At 39.9% G+C, this 14511-nt stretch overlaps 1 protein-coding gene across 2 annotated transcripts in view; it reads left to right on the top strand.

The window, feature by feature from the left end:
- Positions 1-14511, top strand: part of ARID5B (AT-rich interaction domain 5B) — a 183970-nt gene that overhangs the window by 132975 nt on the left and 36484 nt on the right. For both annotated transcript variants that reach the window (XM_035137659.2, XM_035137660.2), the window contains 2 exons: positions 3046-3098; positions 11243-11340. In XM_035137659.2, the coding sequence (XP_034993550.2) occupies positions 3046-3098; positions 11243-11340 (151 nt within the window). The remainder of the gene's footprint in view (positions 1-3045; positions 3099-11242; positions 11341-14511) is intronic.

Below are 14511 nucleotides of genomic sequence, written 5' to 3'. Positions count from 1 at the left end.
TGCCGTGTGGATTTGGGAGGTGTGGGGGAGAGGATGCTATTTGAGAAACAGTATCCCAAAGCTCCCATAGGCAAAGCGAGTGGATCTTTGTATGTCAGCCAGTAAAAACCTTAAAAATGAAAACACATACGTACATACATGCACACTGGGGCCTTTGAAACAAGAGTTGTTGTCATTGTGTTTATATCCACCAATACATTTTCCATCCGCTATCTTGCAGTTTCTCTTCGTTTTGGGCAACTGCTGCTGGGAATTTATAGTTTTAAAATACACTGCTTGCGATCAGAACCTGGCATGTTTAAAAAGGTTCCTGCTTTCCCTCTCCTTTTGATAAATACTGCAGCTAATGTCTTCCCTTGAATTAATAATACGACATACTTTTATTGTACCCAGATGTTCCTTCCGGGGGGGGGGGAGTCCCCCAGATATAAAAGGAAGGCATCTAAAGGTGGCCAGAAAGTAGGTGAAGGAGGTCACAGAGTATAAAAATAGACAGGATCTGTTTAAAGACATCATAGCACAATGCTAAGGCTTGCTTTGGAAAGAGCACTTTTGAGTCACTGCTTATAAAAGCAACAATTGATAGAGAACATGCAACTGTAATTAAATTTTGCATAAACATTCTATAGCATGGAAGAATGAACATCGCAAACGATGAAAGGTGTGCTTTAAATTGCCTATAAGGTACCTAAATTATTATAAAGGGAGGAATGCCTTACATGGAAATATGACTTTCTCAAACCTACCTTCCCAGATTAAATGTGTATGTTATTTTGATGAAGAATGTCAAACCTCTATGTTTTACATAACAATTTACATACCTAATAGCAATTGACACTGATTGCAACAGACCTCTAGCAGTCATTATAAACTTATATAACTCCAAAATGATTACAATGTTTGCCTGAAAAACCGGCTGCTTGAAATAGAAGTAAAATTAATGTACTATGAACAGCTTTCTTGCATTATGCATTTGATTCCGATTAAATCAAGGCCTGAGCAAAGCTCTTGATAGCTCTGGTAGAGTGCAAGGTTCAGTGAAGCTTTTTATTTAGAACATTTTGAGATGTAGTGTGTGTGTGTGTGTGTGTGTGTGTGTGTGTGTGTGTGTGTGTGTGTGTGTTTAATGTTAATTCCCCCCCCCTCCTTATTTGTCACTAACAAACAGGCACATTTTTAAAAGCAGGTATCTATTGGATCTCAATTTCCCAGGGTTGCCATGAGATCATTCTGCAACATGTACCAGCTGAGATAAACTGGTGTGTTTTGATATTCAGCAATGTGCCTCATGTTTCCTCAGAGCAAGATTACTCAGGAGTAACTGAGCTGCTCATATAATGGCCCAGGAGTACTTGCTGTGTTTGTCTACCTTGACATGTGTAAACACATGAGTAGGAAGAACCAGTTTAAATAATATAATTCCTCTGTTGCTGGATGAGTACAGTGAATGTTCTTTGCTGTGCTGCGTGGTTCGATAATGAGCACTACTCCCTGGGGAACACCCATAATTTATGTAATATTTTGGAGGCAATTCATACAGCGCCATTATGAAAAGCTCTTTGATGGGGTAAAGGGAGCAAATAAAAAAATAAAAAATGCAAGCAAACCTATTTTACTGCATTCTGTAGTTCTCTCATTACAGAGGATTCTAAAAGTGTTTGGCCCCTTTTCCCCTTTAAAGGAAACCTTTATTAAATGAGACAATTTGATTAAAGTGCAGATATACAGACAATTTAAAAATAAGTCATGGTCATATAGGGAGGTATAATCACATCAAAATATATTTATTTATTTATCTCTCTAGCTAAGCTCTTTGACATGAGTTCAATAGCCAACAAATGGCATCCACTTCCTATGGAATGATGGAATTTGCACCCATCCTTAGCTCAAACGTTAAAGCTATTCATTTTTGCCAGCTCTGTAGTTGGACCAAGCTTTAGTTAGACATTCTGGAATGTCCACAAGCATCGGCATTTTGGATGCTTGAGGGTTGTTTGTGCCAGTGCAAACCAAAATTCTGCAAACCATCCCATGTAATGATGTCGGTCAAATTTGATCCATTAGAGACTTAGTTCAGCATCAAGCAACAGCAGGGATGGTTGTGCACAGAGACAGCTGTGCATTTTATGCAGGTTGCAAAATAGGGACGATAGCAGGAAACAGGCAAAGCACCTCTGATGGCAGATGGTATGTACAAGACACACACCACCAGTGGAAGTTCCTCATAGGGCTTCCCCTACTTCCAGGAGTTTCATAGACGAGTGCAGGGGCAGCATGACTCTGCAAGGAACACACCTGGCTATTGGGGAGCGGTAACACTTTGGGGAGATCCGCGCAAGACAGTGCGTGATCTGTGAGATGTGCACCAAGACGATTAGACTCAGAGAAAACTGGGGTGCAGTTGCATGGGAGATATGCTCTGGGTGCATCTTGATATTTCTCACCCTGCGGGCCACATGCATGACGAAATGAGCTGCTCCACTTGTAGAAGCTTGTTTCCTCATGCGGAAGAGGATCTCTGGATCCCAGCCAAGGTCTCTTATCTGAGTGGCAGTAAATACTTGTTTAATCAAGGACTGCTTTGTGTGTGCACTCCAGTTTACTGCTACATTAACTAAATGGCATTTTAAAAAATAATACTCTTTCTAATAACTATGTTAGTTTTATATAGGAACATATAATGCAAAGCTTATTTCGTGTGTTTTGTTTTTATGCTGTTTGTTTTATAACCTGGAAGTGAATTTAAGCTCAGTAAAAAAAATTATTTTATATCTGTAACTGTATCTCAGAGAAATGTTTTCCCTTGTGATTTTAAGAAAGGAATGGTATATGTGCAAAGCCAATGTTTACTCTTTGAATTATGTAAATGTCATTTGCAGATTGTTTGTGTTTCTCCCCCTCCCCCCCCAAAAAACCTTTTTGTGTGCGTAGATGTGATTGTTATCTTCTTGCTTCACTGTAAAAGAAAAACTGTTTGATTTGCATTTCTTTGAAAAAAGTTGGTTAATGCAATGCTTATCTAAATACTTATTGTCCCTCTAACAGTTAACCTTTGGACTATGTTTCAAGCTGCTCAAAAACTGGGAGGATATGAAACAGTAAGTGTTTAAGTAACTTAAATGGAAAAAAATGTGTAATGTAGCTTTTCCCTGTTTTGGGTGGTGTTTCTTTTTCTCAAACACACACACACACACACACACACTGGGGTTATTGGGTCCTTTTTTTAGAAAAAGCCCCAATTAGTTCCAGGTTTGGCAAAACTGTAAACTTGTCGAAGAAGAAGAAAAAAACACTTCTTGAGTGGAAAACATGTGTAACTCTTCCCTGTCAAGGAAATTGGTTGGGTCTGTAATTTTTTCCCATGTTGAGAAAGGGCTATTCTTGTACAACAAGCCAAGATTGCATAAAATGAAATTTCACTTGGCATAGTCCCTGACATCTGTTCATGTTGGAATATGGGAAATGTATTAAATGCTTTCAAAAGTAATCAGCGTTGTCCATTAAGGAATGGCTTGGTGCAGTATCTTTCTTTACTGTGAATAGTAAAAGATCTTTATTAGACAAGGGTCAGTGCCACATAAACAGGAAGTTATCCAAAGTATAAAGGCAGGGGGGGGGGAGAGAAGCGGAATACTCTGACACTTTTTATCAACTAACCATATCTGACATGGGCACTTTATTTTTAGCTCACAGGGAAATTTGATGGTTGCGGATTTTACAGCATGTATTCCAAACCAATAAAACGTTGGAGCAACAAACTGCGATTAAGATCTTGAAATGAGAAGAAAGAGCTGCTTTAATATGGCATATAAAGATGGCATCTGCAATAAAGCCCATTTGACATAATACTATCGTCATTGGGACTATTTCCCCAGCCCATAATGCTCAGATTAGGTTGTGCATTTCCTGCCACAGTTGAATGCAAAAAAACATATTTAAATAGCTAGCTAGATATATTTATTTGTTTTGCTTTGTTCACTGAGTATAAATCTGGGCTGCATCTATTCCATAATGAAGTAACAGAGAACACAAAAGCTGAAATTAATTTAAGCTGAAATGTAATCACTCTGGAATTTGTCCCATAGAACAAAGCCTGTTGTGTCATTTCAATGCCTGTGCAGTTAGCTAACATATCTGTGGTTGTGAAATAGTAATCACATACAGGTACTGATAGCTTTAGTTGACTTTCTTTGGTCTGCATTTGAGTGCCTGATTCTGTGCTTGTTTACTTGGGAGTTAACCCAACTCTAATTTATTTAAATTTATTCACTACATTGGGTACACCAAATAGCTGTTGTTCTCTGGCCAATGTACAGAAAACATCAAAAACTAAATATACTAAAATAATAATAATAAAATTAAAGCAGAACTTATTATTTAAGCACTAAGGAAGGCTAAAAAAAATCTTGCCAAGAAGTTGATAATACAAGCATTAAAAGTATTTTTTGAGTTTTGCTTTGAATTAAGGATGTCTAGGATTCCAATATGCTAACCTTTGGAAAGTTCCACTTCTGTTACAGTTTTTGGTGTTCAAAGGCTTTATTCATGCAGGAACTATTTACAGAAGAGATGAGAGAGAATAGAAGACATGTTTTCTCAACAAGTTGGGAGAGAGAGAAATGGTTCAGCTTTTAGGAGTGGAGTTAACTTAGACAGAGAGCTACAAACAAGTGCTGGCTAGATTGCTAGAGAAGCAGTGCTCTCTTGTGGTTTAAAGTAACATGCATTAGCTGGAAGCTCATGAGTAAGAAATTTTATTTGCTTTTCTCCAGCACTTCTGGGCAAATGCTATTAGAAAGTGAAATTAGGCAAGTTTATTAAGTTGGAGCCATCAAGTTAATGACACATCTTAAATCTTGGCCCTTACATTGTTCCAGATGTTATATTCAAATAAGTGTGCAGTTTACACACACAAAACAGCAGCAAAGTAAGATAAAATATGGAGTAATGACAAAGAGAAGTCAAGATAGCCTTTAAAGTTTAAAGTTATTTGTAACAATCTGGCCATTTGGGGTGCCATCTTATGTAATGTGTTCAATGCAACTTTCTCCGTGCTAAGTGATGATAGGATTTCTGCCTTAGTCTATTAAAACGGCTAAAAAATATTTGTATAAACCCTCTTCCCAGATGTTGCCTAACTTGTTAACTTCCATCATGCTTATCCAATGTAAGACTATACTTTACTCCTTAAATGCCACATTCATTGTATTTTTCACACCATGTTACAACCTTTGAGCCATTCTTCTTTCCAGTAGAGTGAAACTTACAAATTGAGATTTCATAATGTGCAGGAGTTAGCAGCTCTGATTTAAGCTTTCATCACTTTGACCAAACTAAGCTTAAGGGGATGTCTGCCCAGCCAGCAAGCAGTTCGTGTTCTGCTGCAACTAAAGCAGGAACACGAGAAACCTTCCCTGATCTGAGCAGGAATGATGAGGCAGAGGATACGGATGCTGATACTAGCACCACCGCTGCATGTACACAGATTGAACAAGATTCTGATGCCCATATTTCCCCTTCTGTTTTGCGGCACTCCGACTGTCAGCAACAGCTTTTTAGTGGGGCAGAAGGGGTTCCTAGTTTGAAAGGGTGCCTCTGAAGACCTAGTGCATGTGCAGCCCATTAGTTTCCAGTATAACTCAGATTACAAGTGTTGGATACACTTCAACATGCACCTGATAGAGATCCAAGTGGCAGATTTGCATTGGTACTCATATACTCCTAATTCACACCTCACATTTGTTTGTTTGTTTGATGCATACTCTTTTCTGTTTGTTATTTAGGTGTAAGGGTCAAAAATCTTTTGGTGTTGTTGCTTTTACTGAGGCCTTCTGTATGTTAGAAAATTATTGTGGAGTTCTGAATTCAGAACAACATATGCTGGCATGAGCTGCATAAGAATTCTAATTGAATTTAGATAGTGTTATCCTTTTGGGAATTATAGTTGTGCATGATAACCTAATGTGTGAAACTGTGATTGCCAAATATCTATAGATGACAGTGGTCCATGATGTCTGATTTATTGCCTCAGGCAATTGTCCAGCTGTGGGAGTCAAGATGGGGCTTGATAAGTCCAGCTCAGGTTGGCTATTGCCAACTAAAGATTGGTTATCTCTTAACTTGAACATGTGAGCTCATTTTCCAATGAATGGATGTGTCACAGGCCGGAGACAGATGTAAGATACAAACAATAGAGAAAAACGGTTTCTCCTGATGACTCAGAATAAATGCCTTATTTCCTTCAGAGTTAACATGAAATCAGTGTTTTGGAAGTAATACTGTCACACTGGAGGCATTTCTCCCCCAAACCCTTTACACTAGATTCAGAAATAGGCTCCTGGGCATCATTCATCATTTTAAATCAAATGATATCTATACTGACACTATTTCCAACAATATTCTGATTGCCCCCGAGATTCGTTTTTGAATTTGCATTGGCCGTGGAGGTGTTCTCTGTTTCAGAAACCACCCCATTGCACAATCTTAATTGCATACTGTTAGCTCCTGTCTGCTTTTTGACTCAACAGATGCTTGCTCTTCAGTGGGGTATCAGGCTACACCTGCAGTTCGTCAGATTTACTTGTACAGAGTTTTGAGGTGCAGTGTGTACATAAGAATTGCCCTAGTTGATCAAGCCAGGTGTCCATAATGCATCTGGTCATGGAGAATCCATTTAGCTATGGATGTCTTGGAGATGCTCTTATATGGCTACAGCTTTCACTGTCTTGATTAGGCCTGTCGTTATGGTGTCACCCGATAAGTTTCAGTGAAAGTGTGTTCATTGAAATATTCCCCTACTGTCCAAATGTTTGACTGATCAGAGCTGATCCAGTTAATAGCAAGTTTAAACTGAGAGAGAGATTTTAATGTAGCTGGAATTGGATGGTAGCGTGTCCATCCCACACCCAAATGGAGGTGAGAGGACGCCAAACAGCTCAGTGGTGGCTGACTGTGCTCAGTTGGCATGGAACGCTGATTTGCTTTGGGGAGTGGCGTGGAATGAATCATAGGACTGTAGAGTTGGAAGGGACTAGGCAGGTCATCTAGTCCAAACCCCTGAAATGCCTAAGGTGGGGCTTAAACCCACAACCCTGGGATCAAAAGTCTCAGGCTCCACCATCTGAGCTATGAATGGAATGGCTGGATCCCTGAAGAGTAAAACTACAGACTGCAGTATTTTGTTGCAGGGCCCCACTTATACCATCAAACTAGCTCTCTTTCAGAGCTGCCATTTAAAACCATCCATATAAGTTTCTTCTTAAAGATGAAAGTAGTGGAGCCTCCCTTGCAGAGCAGGGTAGCTCTAATGGGCTATAATGTTTAATTAGATCCATCCCAATAAATCTGAGAAAATGCAGAGGTAATAATAATAATAATAATAACCCAAAGACATAGACTCAGGTGATTCTTTAACACAGTAAATTCCCACCTGTTTCAAACTTGCCCGGATTGCTCTAAATTTCCGGAGGAAATTTAAATCACAGTATAGTAGGCTTTGAACCCATTCTATTCTGTCATATTCCTTTTTCTGTGGAGAGACTGACAGCTCTAAGCAAGTCTCAGCTGTTAGGATTAAGAGCTACTTCCTCAGAACAAATGTTTAAATAACAAATAGTAAGAGCTGTTCAGCAGTGGAACAGACACCCACAAGAGGTGGTGGACTCTCCTTCCTTGGAGGTTTTTTAAAGCAGAGGTTGGATGGCCATCTGCCATGGATGCTTTGTTGAGATTCCTGCATAGCAGGGGGTTGGACTAGATGACCCTTGGGGTCCCTTCCATCGCTACAGATACCATGTGCAAATATTGTTGCACCTTTAAGCAGAAACAGAGGGACAAACATGAATTAGAACAGATTGTATTGAATCAAATATCAAAAATGAACATTACGGGTGGTGTTCTCTTTATAGTCTTTTAAGACCAGGATCCCAGAAGGCACACTTTAATGACTTAAATTTAACCATGAGAAGAACATTGCTCACCTAGATCAGGCATGGCCAAACTTGGCCCTCCAGATGTTTTGGGACTACAACTCCCATCATCCCTAGCTAACAGGACCAGTGGTCAGGGATGGTGGGAATTGTAGTCCCAAAACACCGGGAGGGCCAGGTTTGGCCACGCCTGACCTAGGTAAAGTTCACTGTTCTGTGGTGATCGTTGCAGTGGAAACAGGGAAACATTGCAATGTTTTGAGGAAAAATAAATATAAGGCGGTGTCTTATTTTTGGAGAAACACGGTAATATGGGAAGACCGAATATGAGCTTGGCATTTCCAGGATCTTGCAGCTTCGAGCAAAGATTGCACTGAAGAAGCCTTTTACGATAGAAGGAAAATGACATTTTTATCTAGCAGTAAGTTGTCCAAACTTTAAACAACACTTGGAAGCATACTGCATTTTCCAGTATGAAAGTGAAATTTGTATAGAACAGCTGAGCACAACTTGTGGCCCATCAAACCAAATGGAGCTTGTCAAGTATTTGTAGCTTGGCCTGCCAGGTGTTTGAGACAGTCCATGTTTTTGCGATTCCAGACAAGCGGCAAAGCAGTAAGCTCACTGAGCCCCTGGTGTGATGCTCTACTAAAGGCATCCCCAAACTGCGGCCCTCCAGATGTTTTGGCCTACAACTCCCATGATCCCTAGCTAACAGGACCAGTGGTTGGGGAATATGGGAATTGTAGTCCAAAACATCTGGAGGGCCAAAGTTTGGGCATGCCTGCTCTACTTGGCTAGTGGGCTGAATTTGACTTACAGAGTTGCACTGTGTTAGTTTGGAGTGGAATACAGAATAGTCGGACAGCAGCAGGGGGCAGCAGTAGGGATCCTGACGGTATGTCTGCTCTCCATATCGCACTAGCACAAAGGAAAAATGGGGGGGAAGACTTTGATAAAAGGATGCTAACAGAAGGAAAGTCTAGTGTCGATTTGTGAGCGATCATGCCCTAAATATAATGGTGGCAGGGATTTCTGAACTTTCCAGAAAAAAAGTTTGCTTTGTTCGTATCCTTTAAGAAGATTATGACATCAGGCTTTAGGCCTTATTTTTTAAAAATTTAAATAAGGCACGGTGTCGAGACTTCCAGGAACTGGGTCTTTCATCACCACGTCAGCATAACTTAGCATAATCACTATGGTGAATAAGTGGTGCTGGCCTATTGATTTCAGAGCAGGCATGACTGCCAAGAGAAACTGAATCTGAATTAGTAAAAAGAGAGAGAAGTGTTCTATTAAACATTTCCACACCTTAAACTGTAACGCTAACAGATGGGGGAGAGGAGCATCCATTCTGTTAAAAGTGTGCATTTACATTCGGGTTACAGTATTCGCTTTTAACTGAATAAGTGCAGTGAGACCAACCAAACAACCGTTTTTTCACCTTGGTCTTCAAAACTAGTCACACTTTGCATAGAATCCAAGACGGGTTGATACTGACTTCCTTGTCACTTTATTTCTCTGAGCCATAGTGGGCTTGAATGAACACTCTTGTACCTACTGCAAGAGCAATTTCAACCTCCAGGGATAATCAAAACACAATGTTCTTGTTCCATGCCTGCGTCTTGACTAATTTGCCCTGTTGCGCCACTCTGCCCACTTCTGTCTGTGGTGTGTGCATAAATGGGTCTGTAGATCAGCCATCTTATGTACACCTCCCCATATGGGAGTCCTGGATTGCAGTTGTGCCCCATGCACTCTAGATCTGGTGGGATATTGTGTGCCAGGAGCACTTGTTTCTTTGCGCACAACATCCCCACAGCCTGTGGAAGGAGGATCGTTGGATCCGGGTGTGCCTAGATGCCATTTCTACAGTCATGCAGTTGCTCCTTTAAGTTGAAAAAAACACACCCCCAAACAGCTTTGCAGATAAGTTGTAACTGAATATTTAATTTCCCCACAGTTTTATCAAGGTTTTAGGTTATTTCATACTACTGATGAACAAATAGGCATTTTTGATTTAATCGGAAGCTAGAAGTAGGCGGTGGTTATGTCTAATGAGAACAAAACAAAGATAAGCTTCAAGGATGTTTCTCTGAAATTATAACATTACCAAATAACATGTCTTTTGCTTTTGAAGCTGGGTTTCTGAAAAGGAAGCGTTTTATCTTTATGCAGAGCAGGAAAAGCATCATTTACCCTATAATATTTAACTGCTCTACTCATCTGCTCTTTTTAAGATTAAAATTACAGGCCCCCAGATTGCAAGTTTTGATATTTGTTTTCTTTTGATTGCTGCCTTTGGCTCCTTAGTGAACTTCAGCAGCAGCACTGTGGGCAACTGTAAAGAATTCTGTGGGACTCTGTATTAAGCACCACAGCATTCCACAAAAACGACAAAATTCACTCAGAATTTATTTTTAAAAAATATTTTCTAAGCAATTTCCCACAACATGCCCCCACTTTTTAAATTGCATGCAGAAAAAGGTTGACTATTACTTTGCCTCTCAGGATCCTGTTTTTCTTCCTGTTAAGACTATAGAAAATAATGAAGTGGAATTCAGAACAATTATTTTGCCAGGTCTTGTATCTATTATTCTTTTGGCCCCATTTTTCTGTGCAACATTCCTGCCCCCCTCAAAAGAAATATAGCTTGCAAGCTAATACTTTATAAGATGTTTATTTTCTTCCATTTAGCCAAATAACTCAGATATTAACATTGGATAGTGTTTAGATTTCATTACCATTTGAACTATATATTTTACTGACGCAGACGGATGAAAATAAACAGCTTGTAACATATAGAGTTACAGGCTGTGAGTCTATGTGGATTTAGGGGAGCCTGTGATGGATTATGGGTTTGCAATGGATTCATTTTCACTAACTCAGTTAAAATAACTATGTAATCATTATTTGTGCTTAGTTTGAGATTCATTTTCATAATTTACCAAGGGATTTGTCTGCATACATTTTGATGCTTAATGGCCCTCAATTGATTGAAGTTTCTTTTCAAGAAATCGTACACAGAAAATAGCAAAATTGCTTGATAATGAGACAGCAGTAAAACCCTATTGTACAAAAAAAAAAGGTTTATGGGAAGCAAATGTGAAAAATCTCTCTCTCTCTCTTTTGCTTTTAAAAGAGCCATAGATACATAATCAATCTGTTCTGCAGGGGATTTAACAGTGCTTGTAGTACATGGCGTTCTAAATGTCTCACATATACATTTGTTGCTGTGAATTCAAACGCTGCACACACACAAATACGGTATCTGTAAAGATGCAAGATTAAATTTTCCATTGCCACTTTTACAGATAACAGCCCGCCGACAATGGAAACATATTTATGATGAATTAGGTGGTAACCCTGGGAGCACAAGTGCAGCCACGTGTACTCGTAGACATTATGAAAGGTAAGATAACAAATATGAAATGCTTGTTTAATAAAGGAGAAAAATTAATTTGGAGGGCCTTCAAAGCCTTTTGTAAAGAAATGGGGGCAGAGAGGGGGGGGGGAGAGGCAAGAAGGCCTCTTACAAAAGGCACAGTAAATATTCCATCACCAGTTTAGCCCTGTAATATGCTGTAATTTAAACCAGTGTGTGTCTCCGATTGCAAAGCAAATAAATCGGGGATCTGATTCCTTTCTTCTTCGTACCTTGTTTTTACCAAAGCTTCTATAATATAGAAGCTGTAACTGATGAGCAAAACAGATGATAGTTTGATGATGGACAAAATGATCGTATCTTAACTGCTTTGGCTGGTCTTTGTTTTGTTTTGTTTTTGCCTTTTAAAAACCACTCTGCAGATATATGCAAATAAAGCAATGTATGGCTGTCTTCAGATTAGTGGGATGTTCCCATTATAAGTCACGGGGGGGGGCATTCCTTCCATATTCCTTTAATGTTTTCTTCTCTCCTTTCTTCTTGCAGCTGACAACCATTTATCTTTCTAAAGTGCAGCAGAGTTGCTGTTTTATAAACATTGATTTTGTTCCCTTTCTGAGTTAATAATAGTTTCCAAAGGTTGGGTATCCAGCGTACATCGGATAACATGATACGGTTGTGATGCTTCCTTAAAAGAATTTTGAGAAACTACGGCCATTAATAAAATATGTGTGCTTTCAAGCTCTGAAATGAGCAATATGATCTCATGCTCCAGATCACTAACTAGTTTCCTGTAGGGGCCAAGAGAGTGTTTGTTTATCACCATCTTACAGCATTGCAATGCTTTTTTTGACATACGTTGAACATACATGCCTTTTTCTAAAGTGTTAACTGCTAGCCAGGCTGAAAGAAGTGAGGTGCCAGCCATATTCTGTATAGGACTATTGTTCACTTTAAATTCCAGAGTGAAAATCTGACTAGTCTTACAGGTAGGTAAGTAAATGTCTTCTAGCGTGGGAGCTTGGATGGAACCATACAAATTATGGACAATCCACATTAAGAGTTGGCTGTTCTCAGTTGATTCCACTGAATAATATGAGTCAAAGTAAACAGACTCTTTGGATCATAGCCAGGGAGCACAGTTTTAGCTTAGTTAAGTTTAGGCAAGTCCCATTAAATCCCATGGAAGTTAGCTGGTTCCTTGTCACCTTGATTTCCGTTGGATTTTGTCTCGCTAGGGAGGCAAAGAACATGGCTTGGGAGAAAAAGAACATAGTATGGTATCCAGCTAAGTCATACTCAAGAGTAGACCCATTGAAATCAATGGACTCGACTAATTTAAGTGCATTAATTAAACTTTGTCTATATCTCAATTGCAAACAAACCGCCTATAAAGGAGAGGCAGTGTTAGTGCCCACATGGAAGGTGACTGCCGTGAGGGACATTTGAGTGAAGTCTCCATTTCAGGATCAAGCGACATGTTATGTTAAGCACACTTTTTTTAAAAAAAGCATGCTTCATTGGCCACCTAGTTTTCTAGAAAAAGCAGCTACGTAGAGAGCAACTTCAGAGGCAAATAGTAGCCAGGGAGTCGATGTCACCCTGATGTTTGGCCCTGTTCTGGATTGTGGCCTTGATTGCTTTTTCTGGAAGAATGAAAGTGGCCATGAAACACACTTAGTGGTTTTAATGCAATCTTTGTTCCTCATTGCAAATCAGTTGCTGGTGTAGCAGGCGGAGGAAGGGTTGATTGGTCCGAATATCCTCTCACCCCCCCCCCCAATAGATGATGAGTGGAGCATGAATTTCCCCTGATCATGCCAAGATGCTTTTGTGGGGCAAAGGATGTCTGGTCACACCTAGAATTCTTTCTCCCAAACTTTGGCGCTTCTACTCTTGTTACTCGTGTTTCTGTTCTCTGTGAGAACTGGGAACAAAGAAGTGGGCTTGTTGGTGCTTCTGCTTCTGTGAAAGCACATAGAACCATGTACATAGAAATGTAGAGAGCTTTCTCAGACAGGAATATTACAGGTGAACCTTTACAGGTGAACGTTGTCCGGTTTCTTGATGCCTCTTTGGTTTCTGCTCTCCCCCTCCCCCCATCAACAGAAGTTTGCATTTCAGTGGTAGCAAAGTAAGCTGCAGTTTTCACACTTCAGTTAAGCAGCATAAGGCATACTTTGTAGATGAGACCGAATTTAAAATGTAATAGGAAATTTGGAAAGAAATTTGGAAATTTGGAGGCCTTGCCTAGCAACATTAGATGACATTTTGCAAAACGTTTTGAATAAATTATTAGAAAGAAAGGCCATGGAATCCATTTGGAGAGCATCCTCTCTAGGTTGCAGAACTGTTCTTTTTTGATGAAAGCAGTTGTAAACAAGCAAAATTGGCAGAAGCCGCATCCCAAGTTGACTGGCACCTAAAAACTGTATTAGCAGTTGACACAGTTTTCTGCAGGTTTAATTTATCCGTTAGTAACAATTTGGACTAGATGGGAACAGTACTGTGGCTCAAGCATGCTTTGCACGCCCCACATCTCACATGTAATCCACACTGTTTTTAACAAATGGATAGAAGGATATCTCAGTTGGTAGAGCATGAGACCCTTATCCTCAGGGTTGTGGGTTCGAGCCCCATCTCAGCAAAAGATTCCTGCATCGCAGGGGGTTGGACTAGATGGTCCTCATGATCCCTTCCAACTCTACTATTCTGTGATCTCAGGTGTCAGGGCTAGGAAGGATCTCTGTCTGAGATGCTGAAGAGCTGCTACTAGTATAAAATGACAGTGACAGGGAAGATGGTCTGTGGGCTCCCCTTTCAAATATCAGTGTGTGCTCCCCCTTCCAAATAAGGAAGGGCCAAGCATGATTTCAGTGCATTGTTGACATATTTGATTTTTTTCATTGCAAGTGGCTCACTTCCACTACGGTAAACATTTTCATTTTTAAAACAAAGTGTTGTTGCCAGTGGGATCACTAAGTGTTATTTTGGATATGCATTCTAAGCATCCTTTTGCTTTATTAATGAGTGCAATAATGCAAGCGCGGCTTGCTTTGAGACGAGAATCAATGGATTGTTTTTATTTAAAGCATAGCAGGAATCGTATAATGCCCATGAATGCATTATTGTCGCTGTAGGGCTGGCTGGTCTAAGCCTGCCTCTCTGATTGGCTTAAATCAAATCAGTCCAAGCACT

The sequence above is a fragment of the Zootoca vivipara genome, chromosome 5, assembly GCF_963506605.1.
Source record: "Zootoca vivipara chromosome 5, rZooViv1.1, whole genome shotgun sequence".
In the NCBI taxonomy this organism is placed as follows: domain Eukaryota; kingdom Metazoa; phylum Chordata; class Lepidosauria; order Squamata; family Lacertidae; genus Zootoca; species Zootoca vivipara.
The sequence above is the reverse complement of the archived record's forward strand: the minus strand, read 5'-3'. Positions and strand labels throughout refer to the sequence as shown.